Below are 26,026 nucleotides of genomic sequence, written 5' to 3'. Positions count from 1 at the left end.
TCATTGCTTTTTTTTTTTTAATCAAATCAGGGACCTAGTCATGAAGACTAAATAAAGAAAAAGGTCAATAGTCCGCATCTAACAAAAGAAACAAAAAGGAGGAGCCCAGATCCATGAAGCAGGAGGATGTCCTGCCTGGGCTGCACTCCCACTTGTTTCCCCCGTTTTAAAGTTAAGCCAGATTTCCACGACTGATGTCAGCAGCTGGTGTGGTTGAATTCAGTCTTCCATCTTTTTGCCTCCAAGCAGCCAAGAGAGAGAGAGCAGAATGAAAGCTACCAGACAGAGATGCAAAGGCTTTGTGTCAAACTTGCAGGCGTAAACAAGAGGAAAACCCCACCCAGGGCTGTATGTTATTTGCTAATGCTTCAGCTGTGCTGTTGCCCAGACCATGGGCTGCTGCCCAACTGGCTCACACTGCACGTTTGTTGCCGTTGAGGCAAAATGACACGCTGCGGTAGGTTCATCGTTTTCTACAGCTTTGGAGGAGATTGGCTTCGATTGGGCATTTTCCCAAATTTGTCAAAAACATGCATACGTGAATATGACGTGAATAAACATAACCAGACAAGAAATCAGAGTCAAACACAGCCATGTGGCCTGTCCTGTCAACACAGTGACAAAGAGGAATTGGAAATCTGCCTTGGCCCTTATTTGTTTATTGTGTATCCCCATTTATCTTGCTGAAGCTGCTGACACGATATGGTGTACACTCAAGAGCAACGGCGACAGCTTTAAAAGAGGATGGTAATCTGAGCAGCGGTGCTTACCGTACTGGGCGTCGTTGAAAGTCCCCGCCAGAGTTTTGCATGAGGAGTTGTCCCCACCGCACACTCCACATTTGTCATTCCTTGCCTTTGAGTTGAGAACATGGTCGCAGCCTGCTTGCTAAAAAGACAAGAGGACATGACGATTTATATCAGATGTCATGGTATTTTCACAAACAAAAAAGAAAAAAGAATGCAATACTCACTGTCAAAGTTAGATTTATTTATATGTTACCAAAAACACTTATGCTTTGATAAAAAAAATTGATTTCTGAATGAAATTGGACTTTTTTTTGTAATTGGCACTGATTAAAGTTTGGCCGGGTTGAAACTAAAAAAAAAATCTGATCTTTTTCCATTTAGTGAATGCCTCATAAATGAGCTGTAACAAAAATTATCTTCAAAATGAGGGAGCTAGAACTTTTTCAATGACATTGAGGTTTTTAAAAAAGAAGCACACAACCCATACAAATCCATTTAGAAATAAACTTTTTATTTATTGTGTGGATGCTATTTATAGAGAGAGAGCAATAGCATCTCTCTCTATGCTAGCAATAGCATAGGGCAATAGCTCTATGCTATTGCATAGAGCTATGCAATAGCATAGAACTATTGCACCCTGTGTCATCTCTCTGAGAGTTCAACCTCAGAGTGATGGAATATGCTAGATTGAAGAATTTGGGGAATTTTTAATCAAGGGCAGAAACAGAGACTGTTGTTTACAATTACTAATGAAAAATGCTGAAATGTCAGGAAATGGTCAACTAAAAAGTTACTCAAGTTACATCCAGCTGTATGTAAACACATCTTTAGCTTGCAAACGCTGGCTTCTCTGCAACTACAACACAATACTTCTGACATAGATTTAAACTTGTGTATATATGTCTTACAGTGTGCTGTGACAGCAAGAAAATACATATGCAGATCTACCCTGCAGAGGCCTTGAACACAGATGTCGTAAGTGTCTGGACCACACGGAGTGCCATCCACCACGCGGTCCTTCAGCTGATAGTAAGCCATAGTGCCGGCGACCCGGCAAAAGAGCTTGCAGCGATCCTTCATTAGTACTGAACAGAAAGAGGAAGGGGAACCGTTAGACTGGGACTAATTGAACTAATTGCAAACACAGACCATAATGCAAAGACCTGGGGGTGAGTTGTGCGATCACAAATTCATAACACCTTTTTCTGCAAACATCAGCAGACTCCTCTAAGCCACATCTTTGTTTAGCGCTTGGATGAAAGTCAAGTTTTATCTGACACAGTGCCGTCTCCAGGGGTTGTCTTCTTTGCCTGTATGGTCTCAATTAAACGAGTGAATCACCTCCAGTAAATTTACCAGATGGTAATCTTGTGGGTTGTCCATCTTGTCTGAGGTGCAGCTGCGTAGGGTTGCAGCTGTCGGGGGAAGGGTGGAGGGTGGTTTGAAAGGGCCGCATGCGGCTTTTACAGCACTTCTGGTTACCAACTTGATGTTTTCTCGCATCACTGACAGGGCAGATAGTAAAATCGGTGCCATGTCAGGAGAGTGCAGCGGATGAGAAGCACTTAATGGGTAGCAGATTCTCAAAAGACAAAATGTCAACTTTTAGTATCTGACTGTCTTGTGCCTTTAGGCATTTTTAAAGGTACACAAGCAGGAAAACAACCCAAGCTCACAAGAAGAACAGTCAAGATGATCAGCTCCCATTTGTGGACACTTTGGTGGACAACCAACTTTTGTGTCATTAAAGATCCCACTGCTCATGGCCTGACGACGCATCCAAACAGATTTTTCTGTAGAAGTTGCACTCAATGCTCCGCAAAAGTTCATTACTATTAGTTGTGCTTTCTTTTTATTAATTTGATTATTGTGTTGTTATGATCTGTGATAATCCCATTGGTTCCCCTGGCTTAAAAACCTTGATAGTGGTGTCCATTTTTACTTCCATAAACGGTGATGGCTGTGGTCTTCCTCTGCACATGTCTGTTGCTTTGGGGTCATAAACCGTTCACTCAAATGTCTAGTTGTGGTCACGGCAAAATATTTCAAATCAACATCAAGATCTGCCGTGTGAATGTATCTTTAGATAAAGTAATAATAATTTAATGCATTTCTGCTAATTTCTACATTTTGTTTCAAATGTCTGAGATTGTTAAAGTACATCTATTACCTGCTATTTTATCACATCCTTTGCCAACTTATTATAAAAATCAAAGTTAATACAAAAAGCAAAATCCTTGAAGGAATTTCAATGCATCATGATGTGCAAATGACAGACACAAGATGGTGGAAATAAACAACAGCAGCTTTTTCATGCACACCAAAATTTGATTTCAAAGTGACAATATCAAGTCTTTAAATCAACTGACTGCAGTGTTTGATTTCAAATCTGCGACATTTGCCCAACGCCTCTTGTTCTGCGAGTGTACTCACTGCCGCTGTACTTGGGGACCCATCTGACGGCGGGAGGTAGACCGTTGATATTAAAGTGCTTGCCATCGAACTGAGAGCACTGCTCTTCCCGGAAGTCCTTCCTTTCCCGCGGACACGGCTCAGTGTTGCAGGAGCGGAACTTCATCCTGCGGCCCACGCAGAATCTTCCGCCGTTTCTGGGCCTACAACGTTGAAGAATAAATAAATCACAGAAACGCCACTGTGCTGAGCCTGTGTCTCGTGTTTTTTTTCTCTCAGATCGTTGTTGACTCGTAATGATACAAGATTTCTTTAATATGCTTAAGGGATTCTTTCTTACTCAGGTTTGTTGCAGTCTCTGGTGGTGCTCCTCGTTCCTCCACCGCACGACCTGGAGCAAACGCTGTAGGGCCCCCAAGGACCCCACTCCCCATTCACAGGCTGAATGTCCAGCTCCTTGTTTATGCACATCCCATGTTTGCAATACTGCATGCAAAAACACACAAACAGGTAATAGCAATGGCTGTGACTCTTGTCAATATCATCAGAAATTGTGAGAAGCACAGCTTGGAAAGTCAAATCAAAGTAACCGCCTAAAACCAACATTTTACCTCAAATCCGCTTTTAGCTACTGTTTACAGTGTACCCGTTAAGCAGCTTCAGTCCAAAAGAGGTGCCCTCACAGGCAATTCACAGCAGGCGCATTTCCCTTTGTGTGTAACCAAATCCCCTCCTGAGTGACTCGGATATCAGAGGGTCCTGTTTGCTGAAAGAATGCAGGACAAGACGGCGTCTGTCTGGGTATAGCCCGCCGCCCGCGCACACAGGTGGCGGGCAGTGTCACTGTGATAAGGAAACTCTAGAGTTGTGATAAGAAGAGGAACAAAACTTATTACTGGATCAATATCAGGAGCTCTCTTCTCTTGCTCAGTTGAAGAAAGCAAACTGATGGGCAATGTGGGAAAACACAACAGCACCTTCTTGTCAGCTTTTATCATTTTAATTTTTTGCCAGATCATGCACTTTTTAAAAAAATTCCTTTTAATGTTTCATTATATTTGAAATGTACAAAATCCCCTTAAGAAAGCATCTAAACACGTCTGTCGGTGTTCAGGTTCGTAATAAAGGTATGCAGCTGAAAAAAAGGAAAAACTTTGCAATCAGTAAACACGCCACACGGTGCAGTCTACCAAAGAGTCCACAAATATAGATAGATATAAATATTGATAGATAGTGTGTTGTCTATATTTCTGATCAATTAAGTGTAGACTTGTATGAAAAGCAGTCGACTGAATGAGTTGAATGAAAAGCAGAACAATTTCTGCAGTTCTTTGAAATTTTTAAACTTAAAATAGGAGCCAGCATTATTTAAAAATCTATACACTGAGACTGTTGTTTAAGTTATGATAGCCACTTTAAACAAATTGCTAAAATAAGTTGACTAAAATGTCAACTCCTGCACCATTTCTTCTTTGGTTTTCAAAACCGTGGTAAATCTTCTACTTTTAGGAATAATTTAGAAATGTTTAAAAAGAGACCAGAACTGGTCATAATTTAAAATGAACAGTTCAGAAAACCAGAAAAACTGAAGGCCAGAGATAAGCCACAAACCGCTGATTAGTGCAGCTCTAATTTCCATAATGCAAATTGGAAACAGAAACAGAAATGAGTTGATGCATCTGCTGTTAGGCATTTAATCTACGGTAATATCAGGGGTATGTCTCAGCGCAATTACAAATCACCATATGTTTTTCTTTAAGATTAAAAAAAAAATGAACGATTATAAACAACTAAACAATCCAAAACATGGTAGTAATGCCTCTTTGTTGAAACCTGGCCTAGTTTTCATAATTGTTATTCAAGCCAATGTTAACCCCACACACATTCACAGACAGGTGTTAAGAGTTGCACAAGCTGCAAATGTTTACAAAATCCGGATTTGTTTTTCTTAAAAGTGTCTTGACTCAAGTCCTCAGGACTGGAGCCAACAGGAAATGCAAATCTCAGGCACTGATAATTTGGTTGGAGCGCTATCTGGATCCAGAGTGGTAATTTATCAAGACGAGCTGACAGGAAAGTGATGAATTATCCATATGAGTTGTAGAAATGGCTTCCATGCAGCATAAAGGCAAACGATGCATTTATATGTTGGTTGAGCAACGACAGGAAAGAAAAAAAGCAAAGCACCAGAGTAGAGTATAGAGACTTTCATTCTCTATACTCTAGCCCACATTATTCTATGTTAACATTACAGATGTGATTTAAACTGTATACAGCTACAAACAACACACAGTACTGAGTCATTGTGAAATGGAGAATACAGCATGTTTAATATTCATTTTTCTTTAAGTATTAGTGAGAAAAATGTGCTTTGGATATGTTTGCATCTTGTTCTGCAATAAAAGTCAGTAGTTTAAGCTACGTAATTATTTTTTTTTGCAATTTTCTCCTACATTTGCTAAATATTTGAATTTATTAACTCAAGTTCAGTACACCATCATGACTGGCAGAGACATGACCTTCTCCTGGGCTCTGATTGTGAGCGGGGCATTTCAGCACATTGCAGGAGAAGGAAGAGGAGATCATTTTTTTCACAGATTATCCGTCACTTACTGTACTGTTAACAAACAAGCAAAAAACAGTTTTTGTGAAAACTACATAGTGGATAGGTGAATAAATGTTTGCGGAGATTGTGGGATACTAAAATCACGTTTTAGAGTAAGTTCACAGCAGTTTTTCTTCTTTTTTTGGGTTCCCCCGCGTCCCTTCCCCCCAAACCAACTTAGTGACTCGCAAACCCAGACCGTCGCATCTCTTGCATGCATTTCAACCCATCCCCCTTATCCTCGTAATGGGAAATTGCCAAAGCCACGTAGAGACCACCACAGCGCAGCCAGGCAGCGAGACCCAAGGACCTGTCAAGCACAAGGAGGACTGTCTGTCACGCAGCACCAAAAGGCTGTCTAAGCCTCTGAGGCATTCCTCTATCCCCGCTGACAGCCTGTGTTTACAGCCATTTTGTGTGGTTTGAAAAGGTGATGTGGGAGGAGGGGGAAAAAGGGAGGAAAAGGAGGCAACAGAAAGGGAAAAAAAACATCTGTGAAAGGTGATGTATGCGAATGTGAGCATGTGAACGAGTGTGAGTGTGCGCAGGATTGAATGCGCAATAGAGGGAGTGCGCGAGTGACTGCTGAAGGAGGTCCTGAGACATCTGGGGGCCATGCACAGTTCCAATTAGCCTGCTTCTAAAAAGAGTGCAAACAGGCTTAAAACGCACCGAGGTGGCAAGCGCTGCGCAAAGTTCAAACTGCCGTTGCAGCCACGTTCTGGGAAAGGTTGTCAAACTTTGCTTAAAGTTTGATGTGCTGTGAGACATTTGAAGGTCCTGTGAGAGAAGCACACACAGCTGTGACAAGCATGTGTTTGAAATCAGGAACTTGACTCTGCCTCGCCAACACATGTCAATATGTGCATAATCAGAGTGAGATTTGGTCTATCGTTCCCTGTCCTGTTAGCAAATATGCAAACAATTTCATCACTTGTTTCTTAGCTAAAATTCTTAGCATTTAAGGTGCACCCTCAACCCTCAAAAGAGCGGCTACATGCAACAGAGAGAGCAACAAGTAAAATAGCATCTATGGAGCTCTTCAGCTTGCCGGTTTGGAAGCAGTCTGTAATTGTCAGGAAGCTACGGTAGAGAGCACCTTATTTCGAAGCTAAAGCCATACATCACTGCAGGAATGAGAAGGCGGCGAACCCCGCTCTTTCATTTTAACACGGCCGTTTCCAAAAGATATCACCTTTCATGTTGCTGTGTTTTTTTCTCCTGGCTGTGAATAGGGAATACGCTTTAACCTTGACCTCTTGGTATATGTGTCTAAGTGTTGGCGGCAAGCCCTCAGTCTGATGTGGAAGCAAAAAAAAAAAAACCCAAACAAATAAAAAACAATTGGAGCCACCTATCAGAGCGGGAGACTACGGACCATCACAGCTGCTTTCCAATAAGCCACCATTCACTTTTACATATGTTAGGACTTGACCTGAAGGTGGGAGGTGATAGGCAGGGATTCTCTAAGGAACCCTGTTTGGGTGGAGTCTGGACATAATCCAAATGACAGCTGTTATTTCAAAGTGGATTTACGCCGGCTGACAGTTCTGGCTTTCCTTATTGCCTGTCAGATCCATTTTTTGTAGTGGAAAGACAAGAGGAAAAGGAACGAGAATGCACAGAGGAAAGCAAGAGAGAACTGACTGCGACCTGAAACAAGCTCATCTTTTCTCACGTAGCCTCATTTCCTGTCCTGTTTGTTGCTACCTCTTTATAATCCCTCCGTGCCGCACGTCTTTTAAAGAAATGCAGAGAGTGTCATTAGTGGGAATGAGTAGTTTGGCTACATCAGCTGTTCCATTCACGTACACTTCAGGGCTTGACTTTTACTGCTAGTGTGGCTTGTTTATAATAATCCCTGTACAACAAGCAAAGAAACTAACATCTATAATTTTTTTTAAAAGCTGGACTCCCGAGATAAACGTACATCAAAATGGACAAAAAGAGAATTAGATTTCTATGCTAGAAACATAAAAATGTAACTATCTTATGCACCTGCAAATTGGTATTGGGGGTGGGAAAGACCAATCTGCATAGCAGGTTTTGGAAAGTGGGAGGAAGGTGGGGGCGCACTATCTGCACTCAGTTACAAAAATTGGAAGGTGCACAACCAGAGCGCAAGGCCAACAGGCTGGGGAAGGGCCGGTTCAATTGACGCACGCCCCTTGGTGCCCAGTTCAATGTGCACACTATAAACCTAGCTGAAAGACTGCAACAACGATCGCTGGAATGAGGAACAGGTGATTGTCGTTACCTAATGTGCTGCAGCTTTGGGGTCAGCTGAGGGGAAATGGCTTAAATGACACAGAATGCACAAAGAAGCAACAGTGGCAGAGACGGGCCAGGAGCAGTAACTGAATAGAGCAAAACCAACAAACATAAATTTCAGTCAAATTACAGAATTAACAAAAAATACAATATGCTATCATACCCAATAGATTATGGCGATTACATTTAATGCTTTCTGTACACATTGAAACATTTGACATCCTTTTTTTTTTAAATCAAGGTTACTGAGTACTGCTTTTCAAAATTGAACTGTACTTAGGTACAGTACTTCACAGCACATTTTGTGTTGTTTCTTACAAAGATGCTGTCTTTTACAGACAATTTACAGAGTGAACTGGAAAACCCTTGAAAGACAATGTACAACCTTTTAAGCACAGATCTTAACCACCATCGTCAAAACCTCAACTTAAATACAAATCCCTACAAAAATGAAATACAAAATAAAATAGATTGAAACCTGTCAGAGTGACAGTTTTATCCTACCATCTATTGTACAGATGGTAGAAACATATAGTATTTCTTTTGTATTAATGTAAAAAAAAACCACAATAATTACTACAGGGATTATAATGTATGTGCATGTTTTTCAGCCTGATCTCATTTTCCTGTCAATCTGTGATTGTTAGCGGGAGAATGTGCCCCCTATCCAATAGAGGGCTATTCATAACTGTAACACATTATACTGTAATCATACAAAGCCATGTCTCCGCTTCCACACAGCCGGCCATGAAAGCTGCTCTCAGCGACTACCGGACACAATAATGCCATCAGCAAACTCAGCGGCGGCTAAAACAACAATCTTCTTGTTAGGCCAAATCCACAGATATGTCTGTGATGACGGCGAATCAAAGCAGCAACATCCTGCAAATATCCAGAGATTAGCTGCAAGTGACACCGATGCTATTCGCACGACTCCGAGGTCTCTAACAAGAGCACACGCCAAAGCTACACCAAGAACCAAGAACACATCACATCTGGGCTGAGAGGAATCTCTGGCCAACATTCTCATCAGCAGAGCACAATTAATTGTCAAATAATGGCTTATTGATGGAATTAGTACCAATTGATTAATGACGAACATGCTAAAGGGGGCGCCGATGGTCATCCTGAAGCACAAACTCTTGATACAGAATTGGACATGGCTGGGAATCCCAGAACAGGAAAGCGAAACGGTCCAAACAGAGCCCAGAAGATGCATTTTTACGCGGCTCTGTATTGAAATGTAAATACTTGAAAAGGTCGTAAAGTTTCACGCTGAATAGCTATCATTCAAACAAGCGTGAACTTCTGATTCAGAAATTATCGATGAGCTACGAAGGCGAGGAAGTGATGACTGAAGAGTGGAGGGCATGACACCAAATAATGTAATATGATACAAAAGTACATGATGCCAATAAGCACAGCTGATTTTGAGGGTTGTCTAACTTTAATGATGTGAGAAAAAAACACAATCGTCTGTTTATCCAGTCAGTATTTAACACAGCTGACAGAAAAAAAAATGCTTCTTTTTATTAAATTCAGCATATGAAAAATGTTGACCTTCATGTTATGGAAAGTCCTCTTAGAACAAGAGAATAACTAGATAATCTGCTATTTATCAAATTAATTTATCAATTTAATTGATGAAGAGCAGATTATCAATTAACCATTAGTCAAGAGAAATCAACTTTATATTAACTCATTAATTGATAGCTATATAATTCAGTCATAATTAATCTAACACTATATAGTAGCATGACAAAATGTAGAAAGGTTCAAAGGGTTATTTTGTTTACTAAGTGCTCTTAAACTGTTGATAAATGAAATGGAAAAAGAAAACATATATATATATGCACATATTATTGTATATAATAAGCCAAATTGATCCAAAGTACATACCACCTACAATTTATAGTATAAGTGTATTTTTCTGCATGTATTTGTACACAAACACAAAAGCAGGAAGAATCACTCTTCGCAGCGAGAGCATCTAAAAAAGCGAAGGCCTAGTGGGTTAATGGACAAATGAGAAAGGACGGGGGTGAGGTGGTTGTGGGGTGGTGGCTGTATTTATAGACAACAAGTGATGGGATGCTCTCATTAGAGCGTGGCCCACTGAGTAAGATCACAGACACACCGCCGAGAGGTCATGTGACCGCATTACACACTCCAGCGCCCTGTGAAAGCAACAGAAAGGGAGCAGGTTCTGGAGGAAGGCACGGCTGGAGAAGAAAAGACCGTCAGAGATGAAAGAGGAGGAAAAAGGGCGAAAACTACAACTGAACTCTTACTGTGCCTGATGCCCCTTTGTAACCAAGCAGTGTACAAACAAACTCTTTTTTTTCTTTCTTTTTCAGCCCTCTGTCATTTAGAGGACGTGCCTGTGTCCTTCTATTTGGGCTTTGACCTCAATTACCCAATGCGGTCACAAATTTGTTTCATAACCCGTCGGGACAAAACCACTCTCCCCAGGCGACCAGGGCTCAGGAGGTGAAGTCCATTCAGACGTGTTGCTTTTTATAACATAGTGTGTAATCGCTTTGAATGACGCCACTGTATTGTTCTAATATGGGCCACAAAGATGATTTTGGACGAGGATCTGGGGAGTCGGGAGACAATCTCCGGTGTTATTGTAGCTCCCTCCTCCCACCCCCAAAGAGGCCAAAGTTATAATCCTCCATTTATCGCACCTAGAAGCCAACAAACTGACCCATACATGTAAAGTCTCAAACCTGAAAATCTTTTTTTTTTTTTTAAGAGAGTCTACTGCATTATCCTAATAGCTGTCCTGTCAAAAGACCCTCCATCCTAACTCTGACTTCTGTGTTTGCAGAGGTTCTAGTGACACTAAGGGCATCTTTACTGCTTCTTTAATTAATTATCTTTAGATGGAGGCCCACTTTTAGAAAGTTTGAAATGATCCACACGCTCTCTAGTTTCAGATGAAGACCTGAAGAGTGCTCAGTGAGACGCACAAAGCATGGAATATTACTTTATAACCTAACTGCGCTTCAAATGTCTTCTTAACTTTATCCCTGACCCGTCTGGTCTGTACATTCATGTTCATGTTGCTGCTTGTTGAACAATGTTCTCTAACAAACCTCAGTCAGATTAAAGCCCCTTAATGTGACCATGAGGACATCGATGTCTCACGGCAGAGCATGCAAGCATTTTGAGAGTGACAATTTGGATTTAAGAGGACTCCATGTAAACGTTTCCAGCTTTTACTGATAGCTTTGCATTATTTCCCTCCCACTTCACAACTGTGCACTACTTTTGGTCTCCATCTATCAAATAGATCATCAATAAAATACACAGAAATTTGTGGCTGTAGCTGGTTAAAATGTAAACAACTCTTAATGCTTTTTCTAGGTCAAGAAGGAAAAAAATGCCAGCAGAGTAATGCAAGAAAAAACCAATAGTCCAGACAGATGTACAGAACAAAGTGGTACAAAAGAACCGGGATGACCCGTTTGAATGTGTTGGATTATCAGAGTGTGCAGGCCTCAGGACGAGCACAATCGCTCACACAGACACACAAGCCCCTCACACAATAACACCACATTAAAGAGCGCATGTATGGACAGGTGAGTGTTGGTGTAGGGTCTCTTTCAACCCGCGTGACTTCAAACACCACCCTGCATGAAGATGAAACCGGGGCCTCAGCACCGCAAACAAAGGTGGTGCCACAGCTGACGCACGCACAAAGAGAAGATAAATACGTAGAAGGGGGGGAAAAAAATGGATGTGAAAGATTTTGAACTGTTTAAAACATTTCCTGCTTCAAAGTTGTTTCCTTTTTCGCTTTTACATCAAACAGGTTTTTATTTATTTATTTGTTCTTATAAAAACGCAGGTAAGATAATCATAGCTCTGTTTACAGTTCTGTACAACTCCATTAAAACCAAATATATAATATGCTTATTATGCAACTTAAAATGTTAAGGAAAAATAAAAAGAATAAAGGGGGGGTGGAACAACAAAGATTGCCACAAATCAAATGTATTTTTTTTCCAGTATATGTTCCGGCTTTTTCTAACTCCCCTTGTCAATGTAAATGACATTGCTCATAAAATAACATTGTTCCTTTACCCAGCTAAGATGATCAGTTTAGTTTTCATTTGATCAAAGACATTTTATTTAAAGTATTAGTGTAAGGTCTTAGTATAATTTCACCCGACAAGGAAACAAACAGTTGCCCAAGGCGAAAAGACGAGATGTGAGAAATAAAAAGTGCAGTTCTGTGATGTGCATTACCCTTTAACAAAACAAGTTTTCCCATTTAACTGAAACCAATCAACAGCTGAAGATCACTCATCAGTGAGAACATCAATCCCAGTCAGCTCTGAACAGGTTGAGAGGTTGTTTCTTCATAAAGAAAACCACTTGGGTTCACTAAACTCTCTGTTTCTCCCACATACAGAATGAGATGAGAACGGAGAATTCAGTCCAGGCACATTACTGTTTAGACTGGTTGTTGCAGTTGGATTAAGATGTCAGCCATCCCCCGTTAACTCCTCCTCGGTAGCCTAGGCAGATCCAGGCCCTAACATGGCGAGGAAGGAGATGAAAGGCTGTGAGATGTAACATGGGCTCAGAGCGCAAGACTCGTAAGGGCCACAAGGTTAAGAAGAGACGAGAGGCGTCCTTCCCTCTTCTTTCCTTTCCTTCTGACCTCAATGCATGCTCCAAATGCTAACACCAGTGCACCATGTGCAGAATCACTGATGTTAGGTCCATCGTGAAACCACTGGCTGCCACGGCGCCTGGTCTCCATTACGGCCTGACCACTGACCCAATCACCTGCCTTTTAGAGAGGTCACAGGTTCAAAACAAGGTGGCTCAATTGTGAACAGCGGGTGGTATAGTCTTTTAAAACAATCCATCCTCCCTCTATCAGTGTCTTTCATTTCTCTCTCTCTCTCTCTCTCTTTTTCTTTCACCCGAAGCTCTCCCCCTTCTACTTCTGGCTTTCCCATCCATGTGACCCACCTCCTCGGCTCTGATTAGCATATGGTCCCAGAGCGAGGAGAACATGCGGGCTAAGGGCGAGCAGGGGGGCTTTTAACAACACAGGATGGGAAAGCTTCAAGTTTCTGACTCTCATCATCACCCGACTTCCCTTACACCGGTTCCTGCTACCAGAATGCAGGCGGTGGAGTAATGTACGATAAATTATTCCATTTTGTTGGTAGAAACACAGAACAGGAGAGGTAGTTAGGAGTTTGAAACATTTTTTCAAGGAAATTCGGGCGTGTGTCAGCACTGCATTTTGCTTGAAATGCAGTATGGCTCTCTTCGGCAAAGTTGCAGGATGAATAACGAAGAAAAGCATTTGAAACTTTGCTCTCCAGCATCGAATTGTTCTGCGTTTTCATTTATTCTGAGATACAAATGTTTTTCAATCAGTGTGCTAAACAGGAAAGAGACCTGAATTCACCTATGTGAGACCACTTTAAAATATTAAAACCTCTTGAACTTTTTACATTTTTTTTTTTAAATTTAACCTATCTTAACAGGATTTTTATTGATATAGAAGGAAAAAGTTGAAAATAATTCATGAATATCTTTTTTTTTAAATAACTGCACATCCACCTCTTTCAACTAAGGAATTGTAGTGCAGTAGGCCGTCCATTGCGGCGCATTTATTAAAACATTTATGCATCAAACATACAGAATGACTCACCATTCCATGACCGCACTCAGTCCCGTCAGCCAGGGGCATGTGTTGTGTGCGACAGCCTTTGTGGTCCCCCTCTGCACTCGTACACCACAACCTTTTGCACTGTTTCTGTGATTTAAAAAAAAAAGTAAGGTTAACTGTGTCAATAAAACCTGGATTGACAAGTGGGGGTAAATCTCTACTGGTGTGACAAATTTCTAAAACTTGCAGATCTCACCTTGGTGCTTTAAGCACCTGATGAGTTTTGCGAGTGTTGTGGTCGACGGGACTTCATTTAGTTGTCACTCTGGTTTTCAGTATTAGGTTTCTGCTTGACTTTAGTGTGCAGTAGCACTTAGAGGTGCAACTGCTTTACATTTTTCTGTGTTTCTCTGGATTTCTGTGTGTTTTTTTTTTCAGTTGCTTTTTTGTTTGATAACTCGACTGTTTTGACTCCATGAAGCTCAAACGCGGAGACAGCAAAGAAGACAAAACTGCATCCTCATTTTTCAAAATTTGAAAAGAGCAAGGTTACTCAAAATTATTTATTATCATTTATTAATTCTAAAAAATATCCGTTTTCTTTCTCGTAATAAACTCCCACAGTCACAGTTGCTTTAGAATTAAATTAATTGCTGTAAGTACCCAGATAAACCCGTCTTCTGTCTTAGCCGTGGGGTAGAAAGTCCAATTGAATTTTAAAGAATTTTTGACTAAAATGTAAAAAAAAAATTTTTTACATTATTTAATTATTTTTTGAGAGATGCTTGCCTCTTTGCCCATCAGAAACTCTGTTCATCGGAAGATATCTTAAATTTAAACCTGCCCAGGATATGTAAAATCTGGGCTTCATTTTACTCCTCCTGACGTCCGCATCAATTTTAAAATTTGTTTTACATACAGTATGTCTACTTACCATATAGGGGCAAATTTGGGAGCCAGGCCCAAACATCAGCTCGCACTGTTTGTTGGCGTTGTATATCTGGCCGGGCAGGAGTGTGGGAAGCTCATACGTTCTGCCGACGGGCTCATCCAGGAGGCACTCCCCGTATCCAGTGCTGACAGACGGGAAGAGTGTGTATCAAAGAAAATGAAACAGAAAAGCGCTAAGCCTCACCATAGTTACCATGAAATGTGCACTCACTGGGCAATTTCAAGGTAATACAGTATTTCATGCGCCTAAAAAGGTTGAACATCTCAGTGTCATCTCTGTCATAAAGGAAAGTAAACACGTCTGTGGGTGGTCTGGACAGTTACCTAAAGAGACTAACTCCTTCGAGTCTTCAAGTTGGTAAATATTGTCTCTATTAATATATTACATCACTTAGAAAACTAGGTCAAAACAGCCTTAGACAGCAGAATGAATAGGGTTTATCTTTTGACAATAATTATGATCCTACAGGCATTTTTTTTAAGTTGAAACCTGCCAACTGCAGTTATTCAAAATCCCATAACAACTTGACACAAGTTAAATCAATTTGTGAATATTTCTGTATAATAACAGATTGTACTGTAAATCAGCTCCACCCTGAGCCACAAGGTTAGGAACAAAGAGACAACAAAAGCACAGCTGGACCGAACGTATGCGCGCCGGCAGCCTGCATGTAAAGTCATCAGCCTTCACGGCCGTGAAAAGGCTCCCGTCAAACATGTTGGCAAAGTGAGCCGAGCCACAAAGGACCTCTTCTTTTTTTTTTGTTTACTCTGGGGGGTAGAAGAGGAAAAAAAGAGAGGAAACTCTCCAATGAGACGTGTATAGATGTGTAATTACACAACATGTCTGCACCGCTCTGACGATCTCATCCTGGATTGAGCGACTGAAACACCTGCTTCACAAAGCAACCAGCTGATGTGACAGGCCAATAATTATACGGGATTATCCGGGGTTACAGTCACTTTGTTTCTTTGCCCTTTCATTTCCAGCAGCGAGGTATGACACTGCGGCGTACGAAGCCTGCCAGCAGGAGCGGGTCTCTATACGAAGAGTGCAGCAGCACTGGAACGTACTGTTAATGGAAAATAAAGGGCAGCTTGTTGAAGACCCATGCAGGCCTTTCCATATTGGAGCATCTTTCAGCGACTAATCATCTGAGTGTCCTGACCCATGTGATTATTACAACCAGGACCATCAGAGACAGAAGGGGTCATTGTGATCATTTTTCAAGAGAAATATAAACTTCTTTTTTTTCTTTTTAGGCTTAGTTCATTTACAAAATTGCATAGAGAATGGAACAGTATGTCACATGAAGCTAAACGGCAGCAGATCGTCCGTACAAGTAAAAACAAAACAAAAATAAATAAATAAAAATTGGTAGATGACCAGCACTGACCAAATGTTTTGAAAATTAGCTGTCTGCAGTAGCTAGGCGGGCAACAGTCTGAGATTTTTGCTTTAAATCGACAAACGCAGAGCCAGAGAAGTAATAAATAGCTTCATTATTTTTGATGTGGCCACACAGCAAAGCTGAGATACAACAGGACACTTTTCATCAACTTCCAGGTGTGAGAACTTGTCACACGTGATTACAGCAGGAGCAAGACAAAGAGACGGAGAAGAGGAATCCTTTGGCCTGTGAGGAGAAAATGTTGAATTGGTAGAGAAGACCAGAGTTGAATTGGCTCTTTATTGCCAAAACACTCATGTACTTAACCAGGTCAGCCCACTGAGCAGAAGTGGTACTGTAGAAATGATGGGTGGAATCCATGTTCCCTTATTGTAGGGTTGAGAAAAACCCAGCAGACTTTTCCCACCGTACAAAGCTGCTTTTCTCTATTTATACCTACATTTTACACTGTTCTGCTACATCAAAAAAATGTGAATAGTTAGAATTTGCGCTTCATGAGGCGTCCCTGTAATATTAAAAGTGTCTTTTGAAAATAACATTTAATCGGGTGTTAAATACACTTTTTGGTGTTTTTCTTACTGGTCTGATGTAATATTGTAATCTTAAGTCTTCCTGGATGTGCAAAACTATCATAAACAACAACAACAAACGTTTCAAAACACCAATATGTGTCTAATTTGTCGTGAATTGTGGTACTGAAATACTTGAATTTTCAGTAATGCTAAAGTTTATTGAATGCAGTGCGTCTGGAAACTATTCACAGTGGTTTTCGCATTTTGTAGTGTAGTCACATAAATGTGATTTCTTGGTTCTGTATTTTCAATAAATTTGCAAAAAAAAAAAAAAGAAAATCTCAAGAACCTTTTGGAATAAGGTTCTAATATAACAAAATGTGGAAAACGTGAAGTGCTGTGAATATCTTCTTGGTGCACTGCATGTTATGATCCTGGAAACTGTTTCTTTTCCTGAAACACTTTTATAAAGCACCAGAAATGAAAAAAAAAGACATTGAAAGGGATTCTCCTTCATTTTTTTTTTTGGCTCAATGCTAAGGTCATCGCTCACTGGAAACTATGCAAAGAGAAGTGAGGCAGCGCCGAACTCGTCTGGTCTGTGCACTGAAGATGCATCTGTTCAACCAAAAAAAAAAGACTGTTCTTTGTGAGAACGGGCCCCCGCAATTACCAGTGGAAAAGTATGGGAGGATGGATGAAAGGGTCATGTTGAGGGAGGATCTTACAACAACTGGCATTTCCCATTTGAAAGAGATGTCCTTTTAACGGGATCGCTGACCACAATGCGGGCGAGGAGTTCCCGAGCGGGAGGCTAGCGAGAGCCTGACGTCTCGTCCGAGTGAAGAGATTTCTGAAGGAGTAGATTTATGTTTCAGGTCAGCTGAGGCAGAACTCCTCCCCTGACCCCCTCACCACCACCACCCCAGATTCAAACAGGAAATACTCTTTCAACACCAGGCAATAACAACTCCGCATGGTTTATATTGCGCCGACCTGTCTTTAAAGTTCTGACGGAGACATAGGACCTATTTGTGTTGTGGGCTACGTCACGAAAGAAGCTGCTGCCAAAAGAGTGAAGAATGCGCTCTTTCTACTTCCTGAGAAAACCAGCGCTTTGAAAAAGATTTCATACCCCTGAACGTTGTCCTGTTTTATTTTTTTTCATCTTACCACCATAATTGTCAGTGTGTGTCATTAAGATTTTACGCAGCAACCCCTAGTTAATTAATATAGAATTTTTCCACAGCTAGTGTTAAAAGAAAGTCTCCCGGCAGCATGATGCTCCCACCGCCATGTTTCACCAGGTTTCTCCGTGTCGCCCCTGTGACTTCTGGGAAAGTTTACACGGAGAGTCTTAAGCCTTTCTTCAAACAGCGACTTTCTTCAGAGCTTTGTGAGGATTCCAAGGCTTTTGATGTTTTATAACCGAGTTTCGCTTTAAACTTCTCCACTTTATCTCTGCCCATGTCTGCTGGGCTCGTTGTTCTTCGGGATGCAGTTTGTTCACTCCAGACCTCAAACAAATCTCTGAACAGCTGTATATAAGCTGTTTAAATCAAACACAGATGGGCTTTTTTTTAATAATTAGGTGATTTCTGAAGGAACTTGGCTGTAGTGGGGGGGTTTCTAGGGGTTCCCATCAGAGCAATAAAAAGAGAGCATAATGCAAACACACATTACAGTTTTAGAGTTGGTATAGAAAACTCTTGTGGCACAGTGTATTGAAAAAACCCCATGAACAAAACTGTTACAATATGAGCATATTGCTGTCTGCATTTGATCAGCACTTCTTAAATATTCAATCAGTTTGAACATGTTTGCTGTGATTGCTGTAGTTTGGCAGTATACAGACGGAAACAGCTTTGTTAGAATAATATCATCTTGTTACGTGTCCCTTCATTGTCTAAAGGGCCACAAAAAAAAAAGCCATAGCGGCCCAGACTGGGCCCCTGACCGTGAGATTGACAAACGTAATCTATAAGATCCAGATAAAATAAGTGAGAGGAAAAAGACAGAGAAGCCAAATGCACCTACTCTAGAAACTCGGTGATGTATTTGCGACTGCACTTGGACCACGACCAGGGGTTGGTGTCATAGTTGAGGGTGGGAGCCATGACGTGATACTGGTGCTTCATGCCCGCCTCTCTGCACTTGGGATTGTCGTCATGAGGCATGTTGAACCTGAAGCAGAGAGTTGTAAAAGGAGGGATTAGACACACGTCTTAAAGGTCTTGTTGAAACTAGAGCAATCCATTTATCAGGTGAGATGCTGTTGCCACGCACCTTTCTCTTGTTTTGTTTTGTTTTTTTTCCCCCCCACAAATAAATCTTCTTTACTTGAGACATTGCTAAACATTTAAAACTTCTTTACTTCCTGCCTTTTAATGCAACTTTAACTGACCAGTAGGGGGAGCTACTTTTAATGCAAACTGTCACTTTGCATCGATCAGCATCGATTAACGTCACTACGCTGGTGAGAACCACCTCCAGCTCACCCCTCGGAGGCCAAAGCTCACCACCTCACATTCTCAAAGGGCTTAAAGCAGGGAAGAGGTAGGATCACACCGATACACTGCAGACTGAAGACCTGTTTTATGCTGCAGTTTTCCCCACAACCCATGAGCACTCAGAAAGAGTGACCCACTTATATTTATACACACAGGAATCCACGCAGCTGTATGATGTCTCACATGTTTATAACAGGATGTGGGCCAGCGAGACGTACAGTACGGACTCTGGTTCTGTTGCTGAGGGTCGGTCCACAGGGCCACAAAAACAAGATCCAGCTCGACTGGCATGAGGCCCACCCTGCAGGGGCCGAAGGCCTGAGGGCAAACGCCCAAGAAACTATTAAGCCTCTGGCACAGTCAGCTCTGCGCACGAAAACGAGGCTGCTGCTGGATAACACTAACAAAATCAAACCTGCCCCGAACGGGACCAGCAGGTAAACTCCAGCGATTAAAGACGATGAATATTTCCTAGTATCAATAAAAAGAGGATAAAAAATGAAGTTTCCAAATTCTTTTATCATATCGTGTCATGTTATAACCAGCTGGAACTTTTGAAGACATAGATACATTTTGATTTATCTATTCTAGGGCTGGGTGATGTGGATTAATAATTAAATCTCTGAATTTTGCTAACCAGATCCGATTCCAGGGTTTGATCATGTTTTGTTCTCTCTCTTTTTTTTTCTTAGAAGGCACACAACAATATCTTCAAAAAGTGGCTTTTATTTCAATCATCCGTTTTGTGAGATGTGCGACAAAGTATCAGGGTCAAGCTATAAGAATTACGGGGTTTTTTGTATTATTATTTTGAGAATATAGTCATAAAATTAGCAGAATAAAGATGCAATTTTACCAGAAGAAAATCTTAAAATCATGAGAAAAAAGCAATAATGACAAGGAAGCTTTGATAGATTTGTTGTGATCTGATGTCTTTGAAATAGACTCGGTCGTTTGAACGATCATTTCAAAGTCCTGCTACTGGCAATGATAATAATTTTATGTCGATGTGTTAAAAGATTACATATTTCCTTATTTGTAAAACTTGTACAAAAGTAGAACTTCACAAGATGCTCTGCATTCCTCATTTTACTCTTTTATTATATTCCATATAGGAATTCTCATAAAACTTTATTCTCACATTATTTTGACTTTGATGTAATGCAACTTCATGTGTTATTACGACTGTGTTCTGCTAATATGACTTTGTTTTCGTATTATTTCAACTTTATTGTTGTACGACTTTAGCTCTTGTTACATGACTTTATTCTCGTAATAAAAGAAAAAAAACACTACTTTGTGTTTCAATACTTTTGTACTATGTGTTGCTAATCTTCAGTCAAATTTCCTCCTTTTCATAAAAAGTGATGAAGTGACTTAAGAGGGTTTAGGTGACTCGTCTGACTCGTAAAATGACTACATTAGCTGAAAACCGTGACATGGCAGGCTTTTAGTCTAATCCGATCGTAAATCGCACAGTTTTACTGCAATATCAATAAAGGACAAAATTCTGTTTACAGCATCTGCAAAGTCACAATTTAATTCAGAGCTCTTCACAAATTAAACCCGTTATTCTAAATCGCATAATGGGGTTTTGTTAGATGGATGCTCTGGATGAGAGAAAACACGTTTCTCTAATTAAATGACTTCGAGCAAAAGCTCAGCCGAGTCATGGACCCGTGAAACGAGGGATCGCTACACGGTGTGTGCGTTGTTGATGGCGGTGTGAGTCCTGAAAACATAGCTTTTTCACAGCACAACCACTAAATGTAACGTATGTCATTTAAGTTACACATGACAAATGGTCATATGGATCTGCATAACTGTGCAGTGAACAAACGTATTGCATCAAGTCTAGCATGCAGCCCCCTTTATAGGCAATCCATAAGGTGCCAATGACGCTATAGCTATGATGGAATAGTTTGATTTAACACATATTCATACATTAGAATGGTCCAGTCATATATATATATATATATATATATATATATATATATATATATATATATATATATTTTTTTTTTTTTTTTTTTTTTTTTTTTTTTGATTTTTTTTTTTGATTTGTGATTAAAGTGATTACCTACATCACTTTTTAAATACCTATCAAGTGACGGCAGTAAAATCCCCACGCTGGCTATTAGTGATCCCATCCATTAGGCTGAGTCTTACTCTAATCCGCAGCGCTCTCAGGCGACTCCCTCCACCCCACGCTGGTTTTCCCAGTGCGCTGAACGCACCGGAGGGCTCATACCACCATCAACTCTCAGCGAGCGTCTGAGCCAACTGGGCCTCCAGCTGCTTGAACTTTAGCATAAACAGATCCACATGAGTAGGGAGCGAAAAAAAAAAAAGTGGAGAGAGCGAGACCCTTCCATCTGCTGTTACTCTGGCTCAATCGCTCCACTGGAAGAATGTGTGAGCGTGACAGAGGAGGTAGAGAAGAATATCTGCCATTCTCACACTGACACTGGTCCTTTTCACTATCTGGAGCCAGACAAGAAAGAAAATCTCTCCTTTATTTTTCTGATTACACTCTGCAAAGTAGGTGGGCAGGAAGAGACAAAAGGAGAAAAAAAGAAAGGAAAAAACTTGGCAAAAGGGCGAGCTTCGCAGGGACGGAAAATCACCTATGAATTAAGCTCCTCATCTAAGGAAGAAGTAGAAAATAACGCTTCTCAAATTGCACCTTATTAAGATCACCTGAAACCAGAACCGCAAGATTGCAGAGGCAAAACGTGATTTTTTTTTTTTTTTTGTACCGTGATCCGCGGCCTCAGAGGAATGCTTGAAATAAACAGCAGTCCACACTGGAGATAAGGTTGTGTGTTTTGACTCGGCCATTTTGAGATGGATAATTCATACAGGTCGTTTTCTAACATGACACATGTGTCAGTGTTTGCTTGTTATGGAAACAGCATCTCTGCCAGACGCGCACATCGTGATACCAGGCGTTAGGCGACTCGCAAATGACGGCGCGGCGACGTCCACATGTTGTTTTGTGTGTCTTTGGACGGCCTCTATACCTCAGAGGACGGCTTGTGAGTGAGAACCCAATACACAGCCTTGTGCTTCCCCTTTGTCTGCAGCAACCGTTGGCGCTTCTACTCGGCAGAAAACAGGGGAAACATTACAGCGCTATAGCAGCTGGTTAGATGGATTTTCAATGCAAAAGCATAAAATCTTGCCAAGTATTTTAAGACTAGTTATTAGTGCAAATGTCTTGAAGTAAGACAAAACTAACTCATAAGCACCCAGCTTGTTTTAAGTCAATAATTCCTTAATATTTATGGGAAGAAAAGCACAAGTATTAAGGGAAATAATGTCCCAGTGAACCAGATATCAAAATTTCACTTAAAGCAAGCTCCTACATGTTGCTAAAAAGTCACCTGTAACTTAGTTTTGCTTATTTCAAATGCATTAAAATATTTGGAAAATAAACTACACCAAAAAATATCTTGTAAGATTTTTTTTTTTACCCTTTTTTGTTTTTGCAGTACATAAAGATAAATAGAAAATTTTTAAAAAGGAATGTAACCAAATGCGTTTACAAATCATTAAAGAAGTCCACATCGGTAAAAATATAGGGGGAATATAGCTAAAACTGTATTTTATTTAGGTGGTATCAAAGTAAAAGGGGCTGAACACAAATGCATGCCCTTTAGATTAAAGTTTTTCTTGTAAAAGGAAAGGTCTTACGGACAATTTGCTTTCCTTTCACTGCAATTGTGTGATCATTTGTGCCAGTCTTTTGCTTAAAGCACACTGTAGTTTGTCGCATTGTGACAAAATGTGAATATTCTTGCAAGGCACTACAGGGAGTTTTTCAATCATATCCACACTAAAATCCATCTAACCTTGCCATGGTCAAGGTAAAGCCCCCAGGACTGACTTGATCTGTATTATAAGGTATTACAGGCCCACGTCTTATTAGGAGACTTTTTTTTTTTTACTTTATTATGTTTTGCACCTGTGGCTGCTGCACCCTGCATCTCTTTATAAGGGAGCTTTTGTTGTCAAGGTAGTCTGCGAGTGGTGAGACGGAGCGTGCACGCGTGCACTGCGCGTGTGTGGATAGAGGTGAAAGCGGTTGCTTCAGGCTCTAAGCTGCAACTTACACATGGCCCAGCTCATGAGCGATGGTGAAAGAGGCACTAATTCCGTTTTCTTCACTGATGGAGCAGCTGCGGAACGGATCGCACATGGTGCCGAGCTCTGCAAGTCCTACACACAAAGACACACACGCACACATACAGAAACTCACAAAATTGCAACTATTTGAAGGAAAATGCTTACCTGTTAAAAACAACCCGACTCACAAAAAAAAAAAAAAAATCTTATTATGAGCTGACCAAGAGCCACGGGATAGTTTTGAGTGTTCGGACGTGAGGTGGAAAATTTCATAGAAAGGAACCTAAAGATGAAGATAAAAAGGTGAAGTTTACCTAAAGTGTCGCATTTATCTTTTGCACGGCAGATGTCTTCCCTGGAGAGAGAGGAAAAATAATCTTCTCACGCGTCCACTCGCTTGAGGAAGTTGGCATTGTTTTAAAGGACGTCGCTCAAAACGTACCGGGTGATGAGAAGCGCAGTGTCGTGGTGAGAAGGATGGCTGTCGTCCTGGACGTTCTGGCTCTGCTGCCAGACGCAGAAGTTGTGGAGAGTGGTGGCAGCGTTGAAGCTCACTGTGGGTCCTTCCTGTTTTAGTGGAGCAGGGGTCAATACATGCAGCAAAAATGCCAGATTTAGTTACTCAAAGAGATGGAATCAGATTGTTTTATGCGTGCGTCTGCTAAGAGACTGGAAGTAGCTCCTATATTATCTGAAGTCGACAGCTCTCTTTCGCCAATCCAGTTCTATTTGGACAGCATGTCTCAGCAACAAGGCGTTTCAAAGTGCTTCACATCATAAAAACACAATAAACACAAAGTCATGCAACATAGAATCAACAATCGAAACATGACAATAAGTCAAGTGCCATCATGAAATTTGTAATTGTTTAAGTTTCAAAGGCAACTTAAACAAACAGCTGAGTTTTTAGTCTAGATTTAAAGGATCTCTGTGTTTCAGCAGGTTTGCAGTTTTCTGGAAGCTTGTTCCCGATTTGTGGTGCATAGAAGTTGAATGCTGCCTCTCTATTATGTTTCCAAATTGATAAAAGTCCAGAATGCGTCTCCTGCAGGTGCTTCCCCACAGAGTCACCTGTTCTCCCAGGAGACCTCTCGTGAGATTTGAGAATGACATGGAAGGCAGAGTCCACAAACACCTGCGATGATGTCAGCCATATACCTCAATGCTCCCTTATATAGGGAGCATTGAGAGCTAGTTGTACTCACCTGCTCATTGTGGATGATGACTAGCTTGACGACCATGATGTTAATGAGGTTCCCTACACTGGGGTCCCTGTACACTGCTGCTACCTGTAACAGAGACGAAACACACAGACAAAAAAGAAAAATGTGGACAAAATCTCCACTAACCTGCCCCAGAACACAGGGTGCCATGTTTAGAATGAGGGGAGGACAAACGACTTTTGAGGGTTTTTTTTTTTGCCAACTATTCTTTTGGTTTGATTTGGTTAATGGCAAAAATGCCTCATTGCTTAAGATTAACAGGGAAGATATCTTGTCCCTCTCCTGCTGTTCTTGAGCACCCCTGTCACGGTTGGCCAGCCGTCTCCTGAGGCTGTGTCCGGCCGCATGACAGGAACTCATTAGTCAACCATAAACATTTAGCTTGTCTTAGCCTGAGGGGAGGCAAACGCGGCCTCGGCCTACACACTGGGAGCTTGTCTTTGCAAGCTCTTACTTTAAGAGTGACATATGAGATGTTGATCCATTTCCTCTCGCTCCAGTGCATGTTGTTATGTGAAGGCACTGCAGCCTGTAGGATCTTTGATAAGACAGTAACTAAACACAGATGGAAATTGACTAAGAAAAAAAAAAGCAGCAGATAAATGTGAAGGGACAAAGATTGAGTTCGTTTGAAACCAAAAAATCAAACTGTAAAAAAAAAATGCATTTTTCAAGCATTTTTTTGCTAGAAATATGCAAAAACCCACTGAAATTTAAAACTATAACCTTTTTTGCCTCTACATTTATGAATGATGCTCTTTTTGACGCATTTTGGTCAAAGGTATGTGGAGTCCAAATACCCACGTGTGATTCCAGGCTTTGACTCCGGACAAAGTCAATATCAAAATCAATAGACACGTTATGTTTAAAATAACAAAACTATTTCTGCTCAAATAAAAGCAAAATGTATATATATTTATTTTAAGTTTTCACTTCATGGGACTCTCAGACTGACTTAGACCTGTGCAACAAAAAATTAGCACATCTGCATTTATCCCTGACCGTATTCTGTTTAACAGCAACACAACATTGACAATCATTGCTCTCGCATAGGTTAATAAGTTCTTTAAATCCACTGTTAATGAAAGTGGGCAGAGGTGGCAGAAGGGACATTCAGTCCAATCCATCTACCTATCCCGTTTCACACCGTTTGACTGAGACGCTTAATAATTCTGTGAGTAGATTAGTTGTTAGACGGCTTCGGGACTCATAGAAGGTCCAGCGGCTGAGTCGGAGTCGGCCCAGTTAGCCCCCCACTGTGGCTTTGGTTGCATTAAGCCGAAGCCGCCACAACCGAGATTTCTAACTGTAAACTGAGGCTTTGAACACCAAGTGTAAATACAAAAATAAAAAATCTGTTTATGTTTTTACCCCTTTCAAATAGTATTTAGTTATGGAGAAGTTTTTTTATTATTTTGGTCTGGATGTCTCTGTGCTTTTATCTTTTCTTTGGCGCACTTTGCCATGTGCTTGGATTTTTCTGGATGGGTTTGGTAGGTTGTTTTGGTGGCTCGACCATTTATGCCACAGCTGTTGCACTGCTCACTGCGCAGTCTGGGTATATGGAAATCAAAATGTTTTGCTTTTTAGCAAGAACCAACTGAATAGA

General features: G+C 40.9%; 1 protein-coding gene across 1 annotated transcript in view; it reads right to left on the bottom strand.

Annotated features, from left to right (window-relative positions):
• The window catches only part of LOC129354936 (A disintegrin and metalloproteinase with thrombospondin motifs 20), an 85,543-nt gene that overhangs the window by 40,083 nt on the left and 19,434 nt on the right, over positions 1 to 26,026 (bottom strand). Inside the window, exons 5-15 of the mRNA XM_055024531.1 lie at positions 24,400 to 24,483; positions 23,637 to 23,761; positions 23,509 to 23,549; positions 23,182 to 23,287; positions 18,594 to 18,740; positions 14,616 to 14,757; positions 13,724 to 13,828; positions 3,502 to 3,647; positions 3,183 to 3,364; positions 1,698 to 1,834; positions 771 to 888 (exon numbers count right to left, since the gene is read on the bottom strand). Of these exons, the coding sequence (XP_054880506.1) occupies positions 771 to 888; positions 1,698 to 1,834; positions 3,183 to 3,364; positions 3,502 to 3,647; positions 13,724 to 13,828; positions 14,616 to 14,757; positions 18,594 to 18,740; positions 23,182 to 23,287; positions 23,509 to 23,549; positions 23,637 to 23,761; positions 24,400 to 24,483 (1,333 nt within the window). The remainder of the gene's footprint in view (positions 1 to 770; positions 889 to 1,697; positions 1,835 to 3,182; positions 3,365 to 3,501; positions 3,648 to 13,723; positions 13,829 to 14,615; positions 14,758 to 18,593; positions 18,741 to 23,181; positions 23,288 to 23,508; positions 23,550 to 23,636; positions 23,762 to 24,399; positions 24,484 to 26,026) is intronic.

The sequence above is a fragment of the Poeciliopsis prolifica genome, unplaced genomic scaffold (assembly GCF_027474105.1).
Source record: "Poeciliopsis prolifica strain line A6 unplaced genomic scaffold, Auburn_PproV2 SCAFFOLD001, whole genome shotgun sequence".
NCBI lineage: Eukaryota > Metazoa > Chordata > Actinopteri > Cyprinodontiformes > Poeciliidae > Poeciliopsis > Poeciliopsis prolifica.
This window is presented reverse-complemented; position numbering and strand designations above follow the sequence as displayed.